The 24273-nt window shown below is 48.4% G+C and overlaps 1 protein-coding gene across 3 annotated transcripts in view; it reads right to left on the reverse strand.

Annotated features, from left to right (window-relative positions):
* Positions 1-4630: 4630 nt before the first annotated feature.
* The window catches only part of LOC8043614 (myelin expression factor 2), a 29867-nt gene continuing 10224 nt past the window's right edge, over positions 4631-24273 (reverse strand). For 2 of the 3 annotated variants that reach the window (XM_029974530.3, XM_040207492.3), the window contains exons 6-12: positions 22585-22738; positions 22230-22328; positions 20881-20940; positions 19018-19508; positions 7311-7362; positions 7149-7232; positions 4631-5679 (exon numbers count right to left, since the gene is read on the reverse strand). In XM_029974530.3, the coding sequence (XP_029830390.2) occupies positions 5624-5679; positions 7149-7232; positions 7311-7362; positions 19018-19508; positions 20881-20940; positions 22230-22328; positions 22585-22738 (996 nt within the window). In that variant the 3' untranslated portion in view covers positions 4631-5623. Of the gene's footprint in view, positions 5680-7148; positions 7233-7310; positions 7363-15134; positions 15319-19017; positions 19509-20880; positions 20941-22229; positions 22329-22584; positions 22739-24273 lie in introns of those variants that run through there. The other variant, XM_040207493.2, reaches the window with a different exon arrangement.

Consider the following 24273-nt stretch of genomic DNA (forward strand, 5'->3'; position numbering starts at 1 on the left):
AGGAACCCGAGGTCCTGGGGGGTCACGTGACGATGACGTCATCAGTGATGATGACGATGACGATGCGGATGCCGATGAAGTCATTGGCATTCGCATCGCCATCGTCATCGTCACTGATGACGTCATCGGCATCCGCATCGTCATCATCACTGATGACGTCATCGTCACGTGACCCCCCCCCTAGGTCCTCCCGAAGGAACCCGAGGTCCTCCCGAGGTCCTCCCGAAGGAGCCCGAGGTCCTCCCGAGGCCCTCCCGAAGGAACCCGAGGTCCTTCCGAGACCCTCCCGAAGGAACCCGAGGTCCTCCCGAAGGACCTCGGGTTCCTTCGGGAGGACCTCGGGAGGACCTCGGGAGGACCTCGGGTTCCTTCAAGAAAATTTACCCATAATGCACCGCGCGGTTACGCCGACGGCGACGCCGCTCAAGCCGGAAACGGGCGCCTAAGAGCTGCGCTCTAAAAAGAAAAAAAAAAGAGGAGATTGAAAGACTGGCGGAAATTATCTAGGGGGAACTGAATGACATACAACCAACCGACACAGCTGGGGACAGTGCTGGGGTAACGCCGACTAGGTTTGACCAGAGGAAAATTGGATACACCCGTAGGCGGAGAGGGGCGTCTCAAATTGGTTTTTAGTTTTTTTTTGCCAGATTCACCAAAGGTCATCCTGGCAACAGTTACAAAATTGCAGAGGGTAAGCAAACTGGCAAAGGAAAGAAATCATACTTTTGGTTCTTAATTTCTAGGATAGGTGGCGCAAGCTGCCGCCCCAATGTAAAGGGTACACTCGTTACATCCATCCATCCATCCGATGGCTGGAGTGTCGTTACTGTAAGCCAACCTCCGAACGCAGTTTATTTGGTGGTTCCAATATGCACCTCCCCCAATGGGTCCAATTACAGCGACAAAGCATTTGTTATCTTGTAACTTAAATTTTGCAAAAAAAACAACAAACATTTTGGTGTGCATGCTGCGCACAGCGCAAAGCATGCAAGCCACAGCTGCTGCAGTGGCTTGCGCAAGAAATTCATTTGGAGGTCCAACTACCCTAAACGACTTCATTTTGTGGGCACAATATTTCGCAAAAAGACTTCCGAGAGTAAAATACAAAATTGTGATTTTAGAGTGACTGGCTATATTTTTTACCATAGGGATGGACATTGGCAGGATCAATTTTTAGCAATTTTTCTAAGTTGCAAAAATTAGGTCCTTGAAGTAATTAGGCTGTTTACAGTATTGTACTTACCCCTGCTAATGCTAGAAAAATGAGCCCAAGGAAAGTGCATGCTCCTAGAACTTGCCTGGGAATAAAATGTGAGTGCGCACAGCATTGCCACGCTTTCCAACATTTCCAATGGACTCCCAAAAGAAACTACAGTTGAACTCCTTTTTTTTGAGGTGACTGGGACCCGCCATTTATTTCGTTAAATCGAGAACTTTGTAAAATCGAGGAAGGGAGACCTCGCGCATCGGCTGTGCGGGGAATCCGAATTCGTTCGTTAAATCGGGAAATTCGTAAAATCTGTTTTTTTTTTTAAATCGAGGTTCAACTGTGCTTGCAAGCTCAAACATGTACTGGATCTTCGCAAAGACTTGTGCGCAGCTAAAGGGGCACTAAACCACTTTCTGCGAGTCAATGGTCATAACTAATCCACGGGCTCTACATCCTAATAGACTGGATCCATCCTTCCCCCACGAAGGATGGATCCAGTTCCGTCCACGTCACCACTCCTCTGCCAATACGGAGATGGCGGCGAAAGGAAAAAGAATGCGATACTCTGGCTCTGCAAGCAGTGCCTATACAGCGACAGAGCCCTCTTGTGTCTGCAATAGTTCCCAGGATATCAATCTTCGATACAGATTTTATTGAAGAAGTCCCCTGCACATGAATGTAGTTTGGTTTATTAGTATGCTTAGACTATAGACTGAGTTAGGACCATAGACTCTTACATTAAGTGGTTTAGTGCGCATTAGCACAGACAGTAAATATCCTACAAAGGCTGCAGACCAACGTGCCCACTGGTGCGAGGTTAGATATCGTCAAATCTTTTATTCAACACATTTTACAGCTACGCACTTGACGCAACCTGCAAGAGAAGACCCTCCCCGACTTACCTGCGGCGAGACCAGGTCGATTGTTGCACGGAAAGAATGCAAAACTTGGAGGACGTACCAAAGAAACCGGCAAAAGTTGTAGATGGCTCCGTTCCTCCACCATCAAAGTGCTGCAGCATGGACTCAACCACTGGATTCGCTGCTGGCTTGGGCCACGTTCAATGATGTGCCGTAATGGAAGTTCAGCCGAGTCAAGAACTACTCTACAGTTCAGACAGCTGCCAAAACGTATCGCGGAAGAGCACTGCCGCCTCTACGGACAGCGGCCGGTTGTTGCGACCCCAACCGTGTCCAAACCTGGACTGCAGGGAGGTAACGTCTGGTTTGCCTCTCAGATCCCGCAGCATTCCTTTCCCCTATCGCATATATGTACCAAGAAAAAAAGAGAATGTAGCCAAGGGAGAGGAAATCTTTCGGAGAGCCTTCAGAAAAGTAACCGTTAGTTTGTGAACAGTAATGACAATAACAGCCATATCCAGGTGTGCTAAAAGAAAAAGCAAACGAAACACTAGGGCAGTTTGGTTACTTGGTTAACACACTCTGGACAATGATGGACGCTGTCAAGGACCAGAGAGACAATTTTCTGTTTTCTGTGCTTCCTCCTGAAGTTAGGAACAGTGTGGATGTCGGGACGATTGGGACTGTACCTGTATCGTTCCACTACTGGACTATCCTAGAGTATGATTGGGAGGACAGAGGTAGCAGCTGCACCATTCCACCATGAGACTATTCCAGTATAAACTGGGAGGACCGGGACTGCAGTTGCATCACCCTGCCATTGGACTGTTCCAGTGTAAATTGGGAAGACAGACTGCAGCTCCATTAGTCCTCCATTGGACCATATGTCGAGGACTGTGGCCGTAGCTGCATTACTCCACCATTGAACAATCCCATATAAAATTGGGGGACTGACAGTTGCATTGTTTCACCACTGGACTATATTCCATTACTCAATTGGGAGGACTGGAACTGTAGCTGCATTGTTCCACCGTCCAAGTGTAAAACTGCAGCTGCATCGTTGGACTATCCCAGTATAAAATTTGGAATAGCTGCATCAGACCACCACTGGACTATTCCAGTATGAAGTTAGGAAAAATGGGATTCCAGCTGCATTATTTCACCATTCGACTATCTCAGTGAAAAATTGGGAAAACAGGGGTTACACCTACATCGCTCCACCAATAAACTACCCCAATGTAAAATTAAGGGCTGTGCTTGTAGCTGCATCATTCCACCATTGGACTATCCCAGTATAAAATTGGGAGGACAGACTCTAGTTGCATTGTTCCATCATTGGACTGTTTCTGTATAAAGTGTGAGGACTGGGACTGTAGCAGCATCGTTCGACCGTTGCACCGCTCCAGTGTAAAATTGAAAGGACTGTGGTTCCGGCTGCGTCATTGGACTATCCCAGTATAAAACTGGGAATACCTGCATCAGTCTACCACTGGACTATTCCAGTGTAAAGCTGCAAACTGGGATTGTAGCTGCATTACTTCACCACTGGACTATTCGAGTAGAAAATTGGGAGGACAGTGGTTGCGACTGCACCATTCCGCCATTGAACCATCCAGTGCAAAATTAAGGACTGTGGCTATAGCTGCACCGTTCCACCAATGGACATCCCAGTGTAAAATTGAAAGAACTAGGGGAAGACAAATGTTCCAGTAGAACAGTCATGGCTGCGGGGAGTTTCCTAACAAGAGGGCCACAGGACACTTTCTTTCTGAAGGCAATCCTAAACTACTCCCAGTGGATGACTCAGCAAAGCCACCATTTTGAACACTGCCCGATTAAAAGCAAGGAAATCACCACTGCAGCTCCTCAAAGACACCACCGAGGAAACCGTGATCAGAACGCTTTTTCCAATCCTCACGGAAACCGGGACTTCGAGGTGCTTCTACAAAGCATCCACCAAATGCTTTTACCTGTTCTTGCGTCATTAGGATTCTACGAATGCTGGAAGCATTTGGAACCCAACAAAAACTTGGGAGCTCAATGGTCACCGCCGCTCAAAGCTGGCGTTACTAGAACCGACGATTACACAGCTTGAAGCTAGTTTCATGCACTAGAAGTATCTGTATATTACCAAGTAGTTAAATGAACAGGTCACTGCTAGCACAAACCCATTCACACAAGGACAACCTTCTACAAACTAAGGACTGTATACTATCCCCGCCTCAACACACACCCAACTACTTCAATGGATTGCTGGCTAACAAATAAGCTCTAAAAAATAATTGCAAATTTACTACATAAGAAAAAAAAAGCACCAGCAAGGCTTTGCTTTTATATGTAGCAGCGAGCAACCTGGTTATATCCAAATCGGCGCTACTCTCACTCGTACTTGAGCCCCTAAACTGAGCAACATTAGTTCACAAAGTGTTACCACTAACAGTCTAGCTTGGAATGCACCTTGATGAAGAAGCAGCAGCAGGGTTAGTCCGACTGATTTTTCTCTGGAAATCGTGGACAACAACCGCAGCTGGACTCTGGACAGTTAAGAAGAATGTAGGACAGGAGAGGACCAGGGAAGCTTTATTCTACGACTAACAAGAGACGGGCCGTTCTTTATCTCGAGAAACGGAGCTTCTTCGCACGGGTCTGTGTCCGTCCCTTCCTCTTTCGACTGCAGTGGAGAGGCTGGCTCCAGAATCCACAGCTTCCTCTTGGTCCGGGGAAAAAGAAAACACACAAGCGCGCAGAAAACGTTGCTTCGTCGCCTCCGACAGCGTGGAAATGTGGCGAGACGGAAAGCAGCGTCTTCGGACAACGTACAAAAGTGTCACTACGAAGGAAAGAAAAAAAGAAATGAAAGCAATCTGCAAACAAGGCTTACGCTAAGCCTACGACAGACGATGACGGTTACTTCTATCTCGAGACAAGTGAAGTCGGGAACATTTACGCCTCGGATTTGCCCGGAGTCGTGGATGACGTGTTTTGAAAGAATGACCCGAAGAGAACGTTTGCTTTGGCTTTGATGAAAAAATAAAAATGAGTCTAGGACCTCTTAAACGAGAAAAAACAGCTAAGGCCAATGTCAATTTGAATGTCCAGGCAGCGCAACCCCCCCCCCCCCCCCCCCCCCAAAAAAAAACCTTTAAAACAAAAAGATTTAGCGGTCAATTAAAACAGACTGGTACAAACCAGAAAACCTGTGAATCATCCCAAACCGCGCGATACAAAAAAAAAAAAAAGCAAGAAAACCCAAGTGCGTTGAATCAAAACCGGAAATCCCCGATGCAGAATGGACACCACCCAATTGGACGGGACTCTTTGGACAGGTGCAAAAATAACGTCGATAAAAAAAGGACGCAGCAAATCCCCGAGAAAAGCAAATCACGTAAGACAGAAAAGAACCGTGTGCATCCACAGTGAGGCGAACGAGCGGTCCGCTGCACGACAACGATGGAACCGGTCGCGTGACGGCAACCCGGGAGGTGGAGTGACGGGACCGGAAGGTGGCGAGGAGGATGGTGAAGACGGCCCGAGGGCGAGAGGGAAAGGATCAGTAGAGCCGGACCTCGATCTGGCGGTTCTCGATGCGGATGCCGTTCATCATGTCTGGGAACGGGACAGTCAAGGAGGCTTGCAGCGTTCCAAGTGTTAGAGTTCGTTGTTACATACGAAAAGCTGCCGTCTCTTTGGTACACCAGCTCAGAATGAACAGCCGACATCATGATGTCGACCGACATCGCGGCGTCAGGCAACATAGTCACGTGACCCTGTGATGACCGTCACGCTGATGTCATTGCATAAACACGACATCATCGTGTCACGGACACGACGCTGATGTCTTATTCACACTGGCAATTGAACCACAGGTGCAAACACAGTTGTTTAAAGATCCAATGCAATTTCATGCGCGTCATTTGATGAAAACGAGCGCAACCGCCACGCGGTTCTGTTTTGAAAGCCAGTGCGAATTCTACTTTAATAAATGCTCGACTAGGAGCCATGTTCTGACTCCCCCCCCCCTCCCCCTTTATGCTCCATCTTCCATACGGTTCAGCTGCCTTAGGTGTTCCTCGGTTGTTTGTGCATTATCCACAATCCCATGGCACAGGAGTACTGGCAAAAGTAACAGACATTAGCCAAAAGCTACTCAACTGAAAGCTGCTCCCTAGAGATTTATAGTCCGTTGCACCCTACGTCCAAGTGCAGTGGATGCTACGAGTCATCGGAGCCAATCAAAGGCCGTGCGAGCGCCACGTGACTTTGGAGATGGGGCGCAGCGATGCTCAGAGACATTGTCACGTGCTACGATCCCACAGCGGGATTGGCTAGGATGGCTTGTGGCGTCCGCTACGACTGGAAATATGGTGCGACAGAGTATAGGTTGAAGGTTTTGTAACTTTCGATACATAGGTGGTACGGGGTGGCCAACAGACCGGTTGAGGACACATTTTAGGCGCCGTAGTTCGAGCTCGAACCATTAAGCAAGGCCACGCTTACAGCATCGGCGCTTCAATCTCGGATTATCTCACGGGCCCTTTGGATGCAGCGTCGAGGAGCTCGGGTGATGTCAGTATGACCCATCGCGAACCGTTTTAACGCTGCTGGAGTACGGAAAACTTTCCTACGATTTCACATAACCGGCAACAATGATTCTTATGCACCAAGATGGCCAAGGTGGCACCACTCCGAGACCAAGCTTACTCTGCGGAGCTACACTGTTCCCCCTCTCGATTTGTCACGGCGATGCCACGAGCCATCGCAGCCGACCCAACGCAGCAAACTTGTCCCGTGGCCACGCACCCCGCGCCAATACCGCCCAAAAGGCAAGGTCCGCAGCCTTCCCTACCCCAACATCATCTATAGTAGACCTCCACAGTGCCGGCTACCTCGTGTCGACATAACCATAGTGCGCCGTGCAGCGTCTCACGGGCGTCACTCTAGCGCGCGGCAACGCGGAAACGGACTCGTCTGCCACGCACAGGCCCAGCCGTCCCCATACTTTTTTTTACGAGCCACGATGGGCACGAGGCGGGCACTCGCCGCAAGGATCTGCGCAACCTGGTGGCAAAGGATACCGACGGCCCTCTGGGCATCCCGCTCCGAGTTGAAGCGGACCACCGCCGTGCCGCGTCCCTTGACGTCGGTGTAGCGCACGGTGCCTGCACGAAAAGAACCAAGAAGGAGAGCTTGAGCTCGCACCCGGGTATCCGGCAGTCGTCCGCCGCGCGTCCACTCACCGACGTCCCTGAAGCGGTCCCGCAGGTTCTGCCATGTGTAGTTCATCGGAAGCTGGAGAGAGAGCGCAAGGAGCAGTCGACGTCACTTCCGGCCACCCTCTAGCCCGTTGTCGGGATTAGCAAGCTCAGCAAGGGACTGATTCCGTTTAGAATCGAAATCTAACTAAGACCAGTTATCCCAGACACGCTCGCGGTTTTTTCGGATGCTTGTCGTATTTTCCAAGCAGAAAGTATCTCTTTCAGCCGCATTCGCCTGTCTCCGGATGCTTTTGCGTCCAATATTTTGGGAAAAGCAGAGCTTGCCCCAAAACATGGCTTATTACAAGGTCTGCTGGACATGACGCAAGTCATATAATTGTTTTTAAGCTGGCCGGTTGCAGTTGAAAGACATGCTTTTTACCTGCTAAAGTAGATGCGCACGTGTGCGTGACAACAGGCCTGTTTTCTTTTTCACACTTCCAGACAAAATGAACAAGAATGTTTGCTTCAGAGCATCACTTGGTATTCATTTGCATCATTGGCTTCGATATTTATGTGCTGCGGGGGAAATTATATTGCTACAAGTTTGCTGATCATTCTCCTGGCAAGAAATTAATCCTGTACAGAGAAAACATACTGCGGGACGAATGAAGGAAGGAACGCACATCTGCCGCACTGGAATAGTTGATTGCACCACTAAGATTCCTGCTCTGAGCCGCTCTCAGTTGCACCACTGAAACGTAAAGAAATCAAACTGGAGCCGAGATTGGAGTTGTTTTGCATCTGTTATAACCAAAGTGTTCTCCAACGTGCTGTGGTTTCCAATACATTCCTTTAACTCGGATGGTTGCACTGATCATGTGGCAGTGGCACACAATTTCTCACCCTTTTCAGGCATGGAGAAGAGATTAAACAACTTTCTGAAATTAAGCCAACATTATACAGCACCGAGCTGTTTAATAGTAGATAACTTTAACCTTCCAAAAATGCATGTAAGTTTGTCTGCTCCTTGCATTCATTTATTTGGCAAATGCACTCGCATGCTCAACCAATGGTGAAGCGTGCTCGGCTGCCTTTTTATCGCGCTCCCTGCACATTTTTATGTTGTCGTCCGATTAACGTGCCCCTCCTTACGTTCCAAGGAGCCAAAGACGTACTCTGAAACGCTTGCTCGCCGTATGGATAGAACACACTTTGCGAAGAGCTCATCAAAACAGTTGAAAACACTACCGAGAATGTGAGCAATTAGACGACACAAAACAGGATAGAGTATAAATAAATTTACTAGTGTGCACACTTCCATTCCATTTTCTTCGGCAGGTGGTGTCCGTCTCACATTGTATCGAAAATATACGGAGAATACCAAACTTCAAGATCAGTTCCCAGGTGTGGAAACAAGCTCAGATGGCAAAAAGACACCATCCAAATAATCTATGAAGGTGCACAACCTTATTCGTCAATAAATAAAAGGTGATGTTAATGCATGAACACACGCATTAACCTAACAAGCAACAAAAAGAATAATGCACAGTTTTTTTAGTCGTCGTTTCTCTCTGAAAGCACCTTATTGAGAAAGAAAGACTACGACCAAAAAATCCACAGGGTTAATAATGATCCCGCACACTTTGTCAAACACTCTCGAGACCCAACTATGAAATGCAGATGTTCGTTGGTTGATCATCTCAAAGAGCTCCGAAAGAAAGGAAGGCTAAACGACTCCCTGTATTGCCAGTTTTTCTCCTCCGATGGTTGCACACCGAAAGTGTGTGGCCCGCCAAAGGTGCACAAACCAGAATACCCTCTACGCCCGACTGTTTCTTATATTGAGACCCATGCGTGATCCGTCAAAATAGTTTGTAGAGTTGCTGGCACCCGTCACAGGAAAACACTGCTTTTCTGTTCAGAACTCTCAAAAGTTTGTTTAGTTAGTTCACACGCAAACTCTTCTTTCGCATGAGGGTGCATTCTATTTTGACATAGTCTCTCTTTTTAACAATGTTCCAATTGATCTTGGCAGTGATGTTGCGCATGAACGCTTACTTAATGACGGAACGCTTCACATAGATGATACCGTTTTGCTTTTAAGATTTTGCACTATAGTCGGTTACAAGTCAAGAAGGTAGGAGAAGCTCCTCCCACAAGTGTGATGCGCCCGTTTCAAATCTCTCCGCAGTCGAAAGAAGAGTTCACTGGAAACGCTCCTTGTTCCGCTGCAATGGATTCCCACTTGTCTCCGATCCCACTTTTAAAGAAAGCGACCTTTGTATTTATCAGAGAGGGAACCGAGCCCCTGAAAGCAGCCTTTGTATCCATCGGGGGGAAAGCTAATCCCCGAAAGTCGTATTTGTTTCCGTCGGTGGGGGAGAACTCTAATCTCCCTCTCGTGGCTTCCACAATGCTAAGTCAAAGTCGAAAGATAAAGCAAATATTTACAGAAGGGCAAGACCCTCCTCGCGCGTTGGCCGCGACGTCACGGAAACGGTGGGACGCTATTGGATGCGGAGGTGGCGGAGGGATATCTGATTCCCTTTGAGGGGCATTTGCCGCTACCTTCTTAACCTGTAACTGACTATAGTGTTTCTTTGCCTCCCATGGAGAGGTGTACCGCTAACTAAATGGTTGTCGAATGGGAGCCCGGTATCTTTCAGTGTTGCGAATCTCATTATGGAGCATATAGAGAAAAAAGTGCCGTGTAATGTCACTTTCCGTCAAATTTGACCACCGATATGTTAATGGCTCTCACAGAGATTTAAACAATGTTCCCCCCCACAATACAGTTCACTTGTGAGGCAGAAGAAAGCATGTTGCCCTTTTTGGGCGTACGTGTAAAGCGATAGGTAGAGCTGAACCATCGGATTGAGATGAACGTACGTCGTAAGCCGTGTGAAAGAGGAAATTGTATGGATTTTCGATCTCGTCACCCAACGCATCACGAGAAGTCAATAATACAATCATTGGCAGTTCGATACTTTAGCCCCACGTTACGAATAAAAGAACAGGACGCAGGACGGCCAAAAAAAAAAAAAAATACAAAAACACTCTTTTCATGTAAGGCTCGTCAAATTATGAGGAGCTGGAGAAAACCAGCCTTCTGTGTTAAGTCCTTATTTTGAATTCTTGTTGTTCACGTTCCGCCCATTGAAGGCTGTGTTCTTCAGCAGCGTAGAAGCCGTCTGCTTTCATCACCGTCACCATGGCAACGAACGCCAAATTACCCTTTCAGACGGTGCATGTATCACTAGAAAGCGCATTAACCCACCTCCACCTGTGCTCATGCCGCTTCGCGGCGACAGTCTGCAACTGCACATTACAAAACTATTAAACTTCGGCTAGCAGACGGCGTTCGGAAAATGGGGTCAGCTGTTGCTGGCTTCACGCGGTGGTAAAGTGCGAGCTTCCGTTCATTCTGATGAGTAAAACCTGGAAATTTTTTCTTTGGCTGTTCTACCTTTAAATCACATTTTTATCTACCTTAAAAGAACCAATCTGGTCTCTCCATTTCAAGCAGCAGCTGAGCGGTAAATCAATTTTCTGTATGCCCATTGTTGAAGAGCCATAAACAACAAATTTAAAGTGTCCCCAGAACTCGAGAGGTCTAAAACAAAAAAAAACATGCCACAATATTGCTGAAGTATGTAAATAATGCCATCTTTGTTACGAAGACAGATGCAAGCTGGTAGCCATGTTAGACAAGTGCAACCACCATTCCCAGAACTATTTTTGACAGCCCACCACCTTGTGATGAGGCTTAAACCTACCTACCTTGAAACCAAAATTGGCATTCTTCGGCTATCCACGAGATTGCAGTACATAATTCTCCGTACTAAATTCAATTTCTTGACGGCGCTTGGAAACCATAGATCACCGGGGATCGAAGGTCAATGGGCGCAGTCAGGAAAAGAGTTAATAACGATGTCAACAAACAGTGCGCGCGTTGCCCACCACAGAAAAGAGCTTCATTGACTTCGTCGTTGTGGCATGGTACGGTCGATCGCAGCTCCCGCGACCGTGCCCATGGCCACCCAACTTTGGAGAATCTGCCAGATTAAGCGATGTACCACTTACGACCAGTTTCCAGACTGGAAATTATCACTTTTTAGTCAAGATACAATGATGATGGGTTATCGGGTTTTTAAATTATTGCTTAAGTGGATTGCACTGCATACACACCAGGCAATCAAGATTGGTTTGACAGGCGGCACCCTCTCATGCGGGGAACCTCAAGCTAAAATTTCAGAGTGGCCTACTGAACCGACTTGGAGCTCCTGTCATATCATTCGTTGGTTAGGCCTACCCAGAGTTGCACATTTTGGCGACCGGCCGAGCCGACTATTAGCCCCGAGGAGGATCGATTGGAGCGCTGCTATCACGATGTAGAAACCAGAATCGCACGACGGGGCCAGAAATCTCTTCCTCTTTGCTTTGGTTGAGTGATTTAACACATAGCAGTAGAAACCGTTTGTCGAGTATATTTTATTTTTGCTATTACAAAGAACTCGTTTGTGAGGTTAAATGCGCTAAAACAAACAACACAGAGCACTTTGTGTTGTTCGTTTCTTTTACTCGTCCGTTGTTTTTAGCGCTTTTACCCTCACAAACATGGATCACCAACTAGCCCAAGTGCCTTACCTCCTACAAAGAACTCGCTTAAGATGAAACCTAAGAACAAACCAGAATATGTGAAGTGCAATGACCGCAAGTTTCATATAGGATACGACGGAATCCTACAATGGCCGCCAACTTCACTATGATTCTTCGTTGTGGAAACCAAAGACTTCTATGTGCGGGTCCCCGACTTCAAGCAGCGAAAAAAGAAATACACACCCCTAACTACAATGCCCGACGACGGCTGCTCGGCCCTCGAATTCTGGAAACGACGACAACGATCCCACTGGCTCGAGTGGCCATACTCAACAGGCAAGGCCTAGCAAGGCGCTTGTCCCTCACTGCCCACGACTGCGGCGTGCCATGACAGGCTACCCCGTTAAATAAAACATATGTGCGACCCTTTTTGCTTGTCAGTTGACCCTTTCCGCACGAATAGCTTGAACGTTGCACGGTGGTGATGGATGCTTTCGTTGCAGGGACACACTCGTTGATTGCATTTGCAGCACGGATTACCCACGCATCATACAATGCATACTTTATTTTTCTAGTACTTCCCTTTTAATCCGAGGCGATGGTGGTACGAAAGTCAACAGGGATTGAGCTAGAACGTGTGTTGGCAGCTAAGCCAGTTACACGACGTCGGACGAACACCGAGACCGTAAAGTTACCGCAGAAAATAATGCCACGGTGATGCTCGGCGTGCGTGCACCTCAACCCTAGATGAGCTCTTGCGAACCCCAACACCCTAAAAACACCAAAAAAAAAAAAAACTGTTGATAGGATTGTCTATTGCGATGGTTTCTCGGCCATCCTCACGATTGATTTCTGTTTGCTTCATTCCTGATGGGCTGGAAAAAAAAGAAAACTGGCCTCGGGATATACGCCGGCCACCAGGCAAGCCTCCGAAGTCACGACCACAACCGGCTTGGTCTTGGGCAATGCAACAACACAAAACCGCGTCCCGTTCCATAGTCCACGACGCAACCGTAAACACAGTTAAATTTTGATGAGCAGCGCGACGAAAAGATTAGGTCAAGATTAACCTTAAAAGCTCGTTCAAAATAGCGAGTTACAAGCGATACACGTCAACCTACTTCCTACCAACAAAGCGCAGAAGCGATCACGTGATCCCAAACCCCAAGGTGCGACGAGGAACCGTCGGGTGGCGCCGTTCTTTCTTGTCAAGGCTGAGACTTCGTCTCGCAGTTACTGCGCAAGCTGCGAAGGCTACGAGTCAATCGGTGCATCAATCGGGCACACGTGAATATGCAGCGAGAAACCGAGGGAGGAAGAAACGAGAGTGCACGAAGATGTCAGAATGCCTAACTTTAGTTGGAATGGTCAAGTGGGTGGACACGAAGCTAGCTGCCTTTTTCTCTCCTCACTTTTCGAACACGCTCGAACAGTAAGCAAAGACAAAAGCAGCTAGCTTTAGGTCTGCCCACTTGACCATTCCAACTAAAGTTCACCATTCTGACGTCTCTGCATGCTCTTCTCTTTTTTCCCCGTTTCTCGTTGCACTATATCTCGGTAGTTGCACGCGGTGCTGTAGGAAGCCAAAGAAGGAAGCAAGAGGAAAGCCGCTTCTGTATGAGATTCGAGTGACAAACTAATCTTCTAGGAGTGAAAGAGACTGGGACCCGCAAAAAAAAGGTCCAAATAAGAGGGGAGCCTTTCCTCTCCACTTGCTTGGGTTGTGCCCTTGCCACTGTACCGTTGGCAAAGGCCGTCGCGCGCTTCGCCGCCGTCGTTCCAATTGGCTCAAAGGGGCTGAAGCGCCTGCTCTTTGGCAAGTTAGGCGCCTCCTGTTCACAGCCCCGGGGCTGTTGGCCAGTAAAAGAAGCAGCTGAAGACATGCACCCAAGCGAATGACCAAAGATCCGTGTATTTGAGTCGCCAGCAGGATGCGACGGACAACGCGGATACAAGTGCTGCGCGACGCTCAGCTCAGGCGCATGTCAATGCACCCTCATAAAGTTTTTTTTTTTTTTTTCGTCACGACCGAAACTGAATTTAACTGAACCAGGAACGGTGAAAAAGTAGTCTGCCACTGATGCCCAAAAGTAACTGCTCAACTAAATGATGCAATATACTGAATTTGGGAAAGCACGTTTCTTTTAAAGCTCCCCACTCTCGGAGTACACTGAAGGTCAGTTGAACAGCGACTGAAGTAGCACCCCAGCAGCTTAAGAGATTGCATTGCAATGTAATAGGGGAATGGACGGATATTCATACACCTTTAATCGGCCAATACCTGACCCACCGGGCCAGGTACAGTAGAACCCTGCTGACAAGTCTTTTCGGGGGACAACGACTAAAACAGGCCAGATCTGGGACAACAAACTTCCAACTCGAAACAAGCGGAACAAGGGCAAACGAGAAAAGATTGCACATGCATGTGTCAGAGAAAGAGATGAAAAGATGAACTGGTGAGTGGCAAGACCTGAATGCCTTTCGTCTGGCAAGGGTTACGCCCGTTGAGACAAGAGTAGAGTGCAGAGAGGCAAAGAGGGGAAAAAGTGGGTGGACCTGAATGCCTTTCGTCTGGCAAGGGTTATGCCCGTTGAGACAAGTAGTAGAGCGCAGAGAGCGAAAAAGGGGAAAAAGTGGGTGAGGAGCAGAAAAAGAGGGCAGCCAGGCAAATTGACGCTTCGTGCCGACTGCGTTGGACGGCAGTTCTTAGACTTGAGAACCACAAAAAACTAACGCGACAAACGGAGAGCCAATGCAGATGTTCCTGCGGGAGTTCGACGGGACCGGTGTTTGTGAAAGGAGCAGCCAGGGGGAACGCATCAACCGAGAAGGTATCAACCGGGTTCTACTGCAGCATGCATTTCGTCGTGCCAAAGCCCCTACTCTTCGCTTGGACGACCCCTGGGTCACCCTGAGTAATGACTGCAACACGCGCACGGAGATTCTTACGTGCCGTCTTCTGTGGAACTTTGAGGGAGCTGTTGACCCAAGCACGCTTAACTTGAAATTAAACGAACGACCCGTTACGGCCCACTTGTTTCAAATGCACGAGAAACGCAAGTTGAAAGAACAATGCTCACTTTCGACCAGCTGTCCGTTGGATGAACTGTCCTCTTCGACCAACTGCCCGTCAACGAACAGCAGGATCTCAACATGCTCCGGACAGAGCACTCGAGCTAGTATGCTCGCAGCGAGAATGCAGAGGAAATCAGAAACGAAGACCGTCCGACCGTGAAAAGAAGACCCCTTTTCCCGGCGGACAACTTTGGTTCAGTGCAACCGTTTATTTCGTTCTGTCGACGACGATGCCTTGATTGCTCTCTTGCCCCGGTCGCAGTGCCTCCTTGCAACCGATTGGCTGGCCCTTTCGTGCACTTTACTCTCCGCCAGACTGCCGTCAGTATCTATATGACCCTCGCTTGTCTGAACCCATCAGGGGTCTGTAGCGCTGCGTAACGAAAGAACCAGAAAGAGAGCAGCTTGTTTACAAATGCAAAATGGGCTACCAGAGTTTAGAATGTTGTTTTGACCTGTTAAGAAGGGACGTGGGTTTTAAAAATCAAAAAGCGGTAAAAATGAATGATATCGAAAAGGTTACATCTTCGGTTACTTATATTTTCGATCAACTTTTTTTTTTTATTGTCAACAACTAATTCCCCCCCCAGTAAACATGCAAAAAACAAATGTTTAAAATCTGACAACACCAAAAAAAAAAAAGACTGAATTTTTGCATACATTGGTGGTCGCAAACTTGATCTTGTTTTGAGGCTTAATTCGTCCACCTAATGTTGTCGACTTTCAAAATAATGTCAGCATCATCGTCTGCACGTCCAAACAATTTTTCTGACACACTAAAGCAATCCGTAAATACCTTATTTACTCGCATAATGAATGCATCCCCCCCCCGCCCCCCAATGAATACCAATATTTAGGCTTTTTTTTTTTTTTTCCCTCACGTAATGAACGCTCCTTAAATTTCCAGCTCCGCGACCAGGTGGGGAAACAAGAGCCAAATAAGCGACCGGATTGTGTCCCCCTCGGTTTTCTCTTTTTCTGTGGCGCCACCTATGTGGAGCACCGCAAACTCTCACTCCGGGTAGGCGACCGGTGGCGACCGGCTAAACTGACGGAGATAGTTTCTCATGGATTTTCAATGGAGGACTGTCGTGCTCTCGGTTCATTTTGCGCACTCTCCCATAAAGTTCCACGCAAATCCGATTTCGACTTTTTTTCCTCTCGCCGCAGCGCCATCTGTCGCAAACCGGGAGTACCCGCAAGCAGACGAGTACACAATCCGGTCACGGCGCTGCGGTAGGCTTCTATGGGCCATTTCCCCATCTGTCTATCTTACACCCTGTCCGCGACTCTCGAATTGCGTCCAACTTAGCTAGCCACCAAGCTCACCAAGCCAATTTTCTTTTGCCGCCAAGCGGTCAGGCCAAGCCAAGCCGCTCTCGTAATGGCTGCAAGTGCGTAGATGTGGAAGTGATCAACCGTGAAACAGAGCGGCGCGCACACTTGACAAAGCTTAGGTCGAGGAATCTCTCGGCCCCAAACACGCCGCAGTCTGTGGTCTGCTTTCGGACAGTGATATTGTGAAAGTGGTTAGGTCTAAGAACAGTCGCATTGCTCTCCGTGCCGAGTGAGCTCTGTGGGGCGCCTTTCCTTCGGCAAAACGCAAACCGAAAGCACCCCCTAAGGTTCGCAATTTATAAAGCACGGTTACTGTGGCACGCCCCTGACCAGCCTCCAACAGTGAAGACGTGCCACAGTAACTTGCCGTGTCATATTGGCACCTAATATGACATTTGCACTAAGTGTGAAAACGTAAAAATTCTACCCTGCGTAACGAATGCACCCCCCTATATGCGTAAATTTTTCGGGAAAAAAGTGCCTTCAATATGCGAGTAAATACGGTAGCTAACCCGCGCGATCTGAGAAATCCCACTCCAACACTTGTCCCAAAAGCAATTTCTCCACTCCGGTGCTCCCACGTCGTCTGCTCCAAAGCAGCCTGCGTACTGCTTAGGCGCTTTCCTCAGTTTGCAGACTACACCTTTCGACCATACTTAAGTGCCCAAGTAACGGGGACATAGACCAGGCCCAACTGGTTTAGTCAACGGTTGCGCACTAAGAGAAAGACGACGAATGCCGCGATATTGCACTTTCGATGCCGTTTAATCGGCCCCAACAATCCGTAGCATTGACTTCGCTTAGATGTCAGGTGAAGCGAAGTATAACATAGATTACGGAGATCACTCCCGCACAGCGTGCCAAAGATGAGATGACGGACACGTCAGCTGCACGAAACCGCCGAACTAAGTGCCTCGCGAAGATGAAGGTTAAAAATTAAATCGGTTTTATCCACGCCGGTGAGAATCCCAAAACATGCCGGTTTCTTCCACATCTATCTGGCCAGTGGATACTGATTTTGCTTCATCGAGTTGGTCCCTTCGTGGCACCGATTCAAAGACGTGCATTGTTCGGGTACATCTGTAACTGTCTCTGTCTCCACGTTGCTCCCAACAAAAGTCAGTTGTTTACGTCCTAATCGGAGTGGGACAATATTTTGGTCCCGCAAGGACGCCCGGCATCCAATCCAACTAGATCAGGGTCACCGAGCGAATAGAAAAGATAACCGGAAAACGAGGCAGGGAACAACCTCCCAGACTGCCCTCATAGGTCCATCGAAAGCGGTATGTTGGAGTGGTGTGCTGTCTTCCCTTATCTCGATACCGGTTCATTTTCTCAGACAAGCCAATTTTTGTAGAAATTTGTCTAAAAAATTTTGCTACATCTTTTTTTTTTATTTACGTGGGTGTCGCGGACACAGTTCAACAGTGCGCTAACATTTGTGAGGAAATTGGTGGAAAAATGGGCCTTGTCTAGCCAGGATACATGTAACCACGATTACTAGTTGTGATTTTCAGCTTGTCACCATGTTTGATACATATCTAAACAAAATAACGGAGAAAGTACTTAAGAAAAACAATGGTAACTCGCAAAATATTTAGCGTCACTTAGTGATGAAATAAGTATGGCTTCCAAGTTCCTCCCAAATAATAAAAATGAAGTTAAAAAAAAAAAAAAAAAAAAAAAAAGCTAAGAGTTGTTTTCCACGTTTCACTTCAACTGCAAACTTTATTTTTGTGGACATCATATGTTGAGAACTGTGCGAAATGTGGCTCGCCGGAACATTTTGAGGGCACACATTATTGCAAATGGAAGCGGTATGTTATGCATTTGTCACCCTAGAGTGATGCATTTGCACAATCAATTCTTTGCAATGCTTTCGGATTGCAAATTTTGTGAAAATTGGCTTCTCGAGAAAGAAAGTCAGTTACGGTATACACATTTTTGAAAACAGACTTCTTAGTTTGGTCCACACTTGCTGAAACTACACTGGTCACATGTGGCACGCAACATGAACTGTACAGCAGGCTCAGAGCAGGAATGACTGACTTACGAGTTTCTGAAGCATCTTCTCAAAAAAAAAAAAAAAAAAAAAGAACTGGCTGACAAGTTCTTTGGTTGTACTAGTGTAGAAGTACACAATGAATGCAAGTGTGCTTTCTCTACTACGTGTGCAGACAATTACCATCTCAGTGAGATGTGAATGGCCCGCATACCTAGCAGAGAAGTATCAGTTACGGCAAATGCAAAAAAATATGCAAGGACGCAGTAACACAAAAAGATGTCGCCTGCCTGGTATCATTAGTACGCGATCCAGGTTTTTGTATGGCGAAACAAACATCCTGCCACGCTATTCCAGCTTTACATTTTAGCCCCATTGCACAAACAGTAGTATAATTGACACGTTAAGAATGAAGTGGAAGCTCCACGTATAGCATGTGCTTGTTGGCTTCCGTCAGGCTTTGGCTGCGCACGCGCAGAAGCGTAATCAGAGATAGAAAGCTGACGATTGAGGCAGAGCCTCTTACTGTGCCCTTAACCAGCCACCAACTGTAGAAAAAGCGCCAACAGTACCCATTAAGTGCGTCCACGCAACACCTCCCAAATCTATCTCCCCAACACCTCTCCCAAATAGACATGCGAGGAATGCTTTCGAGGACCAACAAAAACGAAACAAAGCGAGGAACCAGAACGCAAATGGGCAAAAAAGGAACGAAGCAAGGCGGCCACTCACGTTCTGCACGATGATGGCGTCGGACGACCGCGGCGACCGTCCGTAGCTGTCCCCTCCACCCAGGTGTCGGTCGTAGTCCAGGCTGCCCCCTCCCCCGCCCAGGCCTCCTCCTAAGCCCCCACCCAGACCCCCTCCCAAACCGCCCCCCATCCCTCCCCCTCCGCCCAGTCCCCCCGAGAGCCCCCCCAGGAGCCCCGTGGGGGAGCCCAGGCCCCCGCCGCCCATCAGACTCCCCGACCCAGAGCCCAGCAGGGAGCGCTCCGAGAGCCCCATGCCCGTCGAGCCCATGCCCCCCAGCCCCCCCATGCCCCCTCCCAAGCCCCCCAGGCCGCCGCCCAGACCTCCCCCTCCCATGCCGCTGCCCAGGCTGCCCCCCAGGCCGCTGCCGATGCCGCCGAGGCCCAGGGACGCTGCCACCGGGTTTGCGCCCCCACTGCCCAGGCCCATGCCGGCCGCCGGTGGGGTCAGGCCCATCGATGCCATCGCCGCCGCTGTGGGGAGCACAAAAGGAAGACAGCTCCACTCCGATGCCATGCACAAACTATAGTCCGTTGCAACCTAAGAACGAAGGGCGAGGGTAAGACGGGCCGGGGAGGAGGAAGCGGACGGAACGCTAAAGAGAGAAGGAGGTTTCCCCTCTCTTCTCCAGCGTTCCGTCCGCTTCCTCCTCCCCGGCCAATCTTACCCTCGCCCTTCGTTCTCAGGTTGCAACGGAGTATAGGTACATGCCAATACAGAGCAATCCACTTATAACGATGCCACATATAACAACCTACTGCTTATCGAGCAGTTTCTAGTCTCTAGACTAGAAACAATCAGTTTCTAGTCCACATACAACAATAATCGGTTATAACATTTGAATTTTTGGATTTTCTCATCATCGTTACAAGCGGATTGCACTGTACACTGTTTTCAAACAGTGCCCCAATAGACCGATCTCGCTAAGCGCTCGGCGCCTGCGTGACGCCGTCGTAACTTTAGTTCACCGCACGCAGACGGCGGTGCACGAGGGGGCTTGTGACGTGTCGCACTTTACACGCGCACAGAGCTCCAGCGAGGTAGCCGCCCGTGCTGAAAGACTTAAGTTCCCTCGGTGTGTTGCAGCAGTGGTGGCATAGTCAAACTGGCTGCTGAGATCGATCTATTGCCCACACCAGGTGTGGGCACTGCGCGCTCGCAGGAGTCAGATTTGTGCGCACAGTGTCGACAGCAGCCCCGCCACGGTGGCACGACGTCGGGTTGGTGCACAAGGCAAGCAAGCCAAACATAACGCTTAAACCCTCTCTGCACTCTAATCAAACCTGTAGCCTTTACTTTCCCACCAAGCTATTGGGAGAGCCGATTGCTGCAATCGACAGAAAAATATTGGCAAGGGACGAGGCTTAAAATATGTCTAGACTTTAAAAAAGAACAGTCTTCACTTCCACTAAGCGTGGTTGAACGTCATGCTCAGTTATGGTTAGACGTCATGCTTCAAAACTGGGCATGGAAAAAAAAAACATTATGCAACATTGTTTTTCCTAAAAGTTCTAGGAGCCGCGGAGTTCTTACACTCCGTCAGTCAGCAGAGCAGTTTTAGATAGAGATGCTACACATAGTTTCTGAGGAAGGGGTTGCAAAGAAAGGCCCTTTTCCTATTCCCTTCTCAGTGCGTTGGCAGTGTCGAGGACATTTTTTTGTGCTATGGCAGCGAATGCATGAATGTAAAACAACGACTAGAACAATAAATCTCATCTCGGAGAAAACAAAAAGCTCCCATCTCCTTTACAACAACTTTAAACACTGTTTCACTACACTAAACCTTAACACAATGAGTTTATATGACACAGGCAGGAGGTAAAGTAGGTGCAGACATACACTCACCGCTCATGTTCAGAGGGTTGCCTCCAGCACCGAGGCCTTTGCCAACACTCTGCAGTCCATCTGCAAAAACACAGACCCCAAACTCCTCACGAAGGGCAAAGAACTTACGGAAAACACCAAAAACTGTCCCTAAGTAAAGTCGGACCACGGCAACCGACGATATGTTTGAGGGCAAGACACAAATTTAAGAAAGTGACGCTCCTCGTGACAGTTTGCTAGTGCAAAATTCTAGGACGGGGGGACTAATCTTGTCAAATGATTCCACGCCGTGGGCAACACGTTTGTACGGTAATCTTTTTTTAGCAGTTTCTTGATGTGTTTCTATAACAAACAGGTAAACTAAATGTCCCTTAAAGTTCCCCTTAGTGGAATGTCCCCCAAAGTCGACTTTTTTTTTTCCACCGGCTGTTCTTGTTGGAACGCTATTCGCGACTCCGGCGAACTACAGGGGGTGCGCTGGTCAGGCAAAATGGCAAACAAAGGGAGGTCATTTTCATCGTTCAGCACACTCACCACCATAAATTTCTTCCACTGCAGCGTAAAATCTATGTTACATATGAAAGCAAAGCGATTTTTCGACGGTAGAAACGTTCTTCTAGTCAGTGCACAGCAATGACATGGCGGAAGCATAAAAATAATTGCTGGAAACAATGTTTGTTTCTATGCTGGTTACGAGAACCAAGCAGCGAAAGCAGACGACAGAGTCGAAAAGACCTTCTCTCCTGCGCTTCTTCCATTCCCGGTACGCGGCGTCGAATTCACTGGTGTCTCCTATAGAACCACCGAATGCGGTTGCATCGGCGACGTGCACGACCAAAAGCGCCGTTCCGGTCAGCCTTCCACGACAGGCCGAAAGCTCGCCACAAGAGCTTCGGCGGGATTTACCGCGTCTTCAACGATGGAAATAAGGGCAACATAACAAAATCCCGTTCGACGGAGTTGCAGTCAAGCTAAGGGTTTCTGTCGCGCTCTTCACGCACACCATCAAACTCGTCCGCAGCCAACGACGAGCAGTAAGGAACGCAACTCGCGACGTTGCAGCGAGGCAAACCGCGGTCGCGACGCCAAAGCTAAAAACGGTAAAGGCCCATTCGCGCAGTTGCATAAGACAATGTATGACTATGCCGGATTGCGTTGCAGGCGAGAATCACGGTAACGTTCGTGCATCGTATGCCACGTGCCAAGCTACTCTTTCAATGGATCGGCGCACCTAGTACGACAAACTAACGGCAACTCGCAGCCGTATCCCGACAGAATGCGGTCAAACGCAGCCGCTTAAGAAGGTGTCGGCGAAACATCCGGGCCCTACGAGGGTGCTCCGAGACGGGGCCCAAGGTGGATGCACTCACTAGGCAGCTTCGACGGCAAGCTTCCGTCCAGGTCCTCGTTGTACTTGTCCATGCGAACGCTCATGGAGCGGCTGTAGAGTTTCTGCCCATTGAACATGGCTGCGGGAAGAGACCGGTCAAGGAACCCAAGTACACCAACGGTCGTAGCCACGGCAACAAACTGGGACAATGCAACCAAGGAGGAGACCCTGGGATTCGCTCCTCTATTTTGCCAGAACCCCTGCGACAAATCGCCACAACTAACGGCACGACGTGCCACCCCCGCCACTTCGTTCGTTGCCAGTTGGGGACCACTTTTGATGCATCGCCGCATAGGACGCTCAACACGCCGGTCTAAGACTGCGGAAGAGGATACAGATGGCCTGCACAGCCTCGATGGGGTGATCGAACTCGACGATGCCGTGACCCTTGCTGTTGCCGTCCTTGTCCGTCCGCAGGTCCACATTGATCACTCTTCCGGCCAGCCGGAAGATCTCCTGGAGCTTCTTGCTCGTCACCTTGTAGTCCAGCTGCGGAAGAGACATTGACCGACCAACCAACCAATCAGTAATCAGCTCTGACCAACATCATTACTCCCAGACAGTTTTGACTACCACCAACGCTACTCAAGCTGTTGCAGAACTCGTGCGGAGAAGCGGAGCTCCCTCTCCCTTTCAAAACGACCACCATCACTCGAAGTGCCGCCGAGAGACTGCGGTTCAAAACTGTTGAGAGGCTGCGGTGAAGCGCCATCTAGACGCTGCACTTCAAAACATGTTGATTCTACGGAGGATGCTGTAGTTAAGGCAACAGCAGTCTCTGAAACCGGCGCTTCGAACGACGACAGCCGAATCCTTGGGGGAGAGAGGGGTGCCGTGTGCGCAAGCGGCGTCTACGAGTAGTTCTGCGACTGAGCTGATCTAGCAACATTAACCAATGCCATTATTCGCAGAATGTAGACTGACCGAACCCAAACCACATCTTTTCTTACGATGTAAGCCTGTAAGTGATCACCAGACTACTTACTGCCATGACATGCTTATTAACTTCTTATTTTTTTAATAACCTCTCCTAGCTTGTCAGGCCCTGGACAGTTGAAAAAGTTAAACACTACTCATGCAACACAGTGGCCAGATTCATGAAAACCTTCATAAGCTACACTTAGCTAAGAAGTTTGTGAAGTACGCAATTCTTCTTAAATTTCATCATACGCATATTTTTTTTTTGACATATGGTTGTTTTGTGTATATGGCTTCACAGAGTAGACCTTTTGACAGATTGGCCAGGCTACAAGGACAATGCTGGGAATGTAGGTACACATACTTGCCCCACCTGAATAAAAGATTCCAAGTAAATAACCAAAACAAGACATTGACAAGTGCAGGTGCGAACTGCATTTGTTTTAATTTTTTTTTCTTTAGACCAGCTTTTACTTGGTGCTTGGATATTTCTGTAAAAAGACTATTAGCACTTAGCACCATTCTTCATAATAGATCATATAAAGGCTGGCAAAACAGTAATTAAAAAAAAAAAAAAAAGAAATGCAGGGTGGCATTTCTATTTCTGCACTTTGCCAAAACTTTGTACTTCACCCTACCGTAAAACACTGGGGGAATGCCCACCTCGCTTTCAGTGAAAACTGGGTTAATCTAGACAAGCGCGCCTCTCCGGTTGAACCGAGCGGTTAACGTATAATTTCCAGAGTTCCCAAGTTTGGGAAATGCTGATAGTGGGCACCTGAACGAAGTTGGTGCTTCTGCAGTATCTTAGGGTATCCTCCGCTCACCACTAAGCTTACAAGGCAGTGGAAGATACGAACCCAGTGGACCTCTTGCCAACTCATTACACTATCGCCCATATTCACACACAGAGAGCAGGGTCAGGTGATGATCCGTAAGCGCTTACAGTAGAATACTGATGACGTGATCGCGGGTGACCCGAACTTCAGAACAATACAAAACTTTTGAAAATCCTGGCCGAAAAAAACATTTTTGTTACATTTCGGGACAGTGTGAATGCTCTCTCTCCGGCCGCGGTGGACGATATGAACAACGCTGCCGAACTT

This window comes from Ixodes scapularis, unplaced genomic scaffold, assembly GCF_016920785.2.
Source record: "Ixodes scapularis isolate PalLabHiFi unplaced genomic scaffold, ASM1692078v2 PGA_scaffold11__112_contigs__length_91849675, whole genome shotgun sequence".
NCBI lineage: Eukaryota > Metazoa > Arthropoda > Arachnida > Ixodida > Ixodidae > Ixodes > Ixodes scapularis.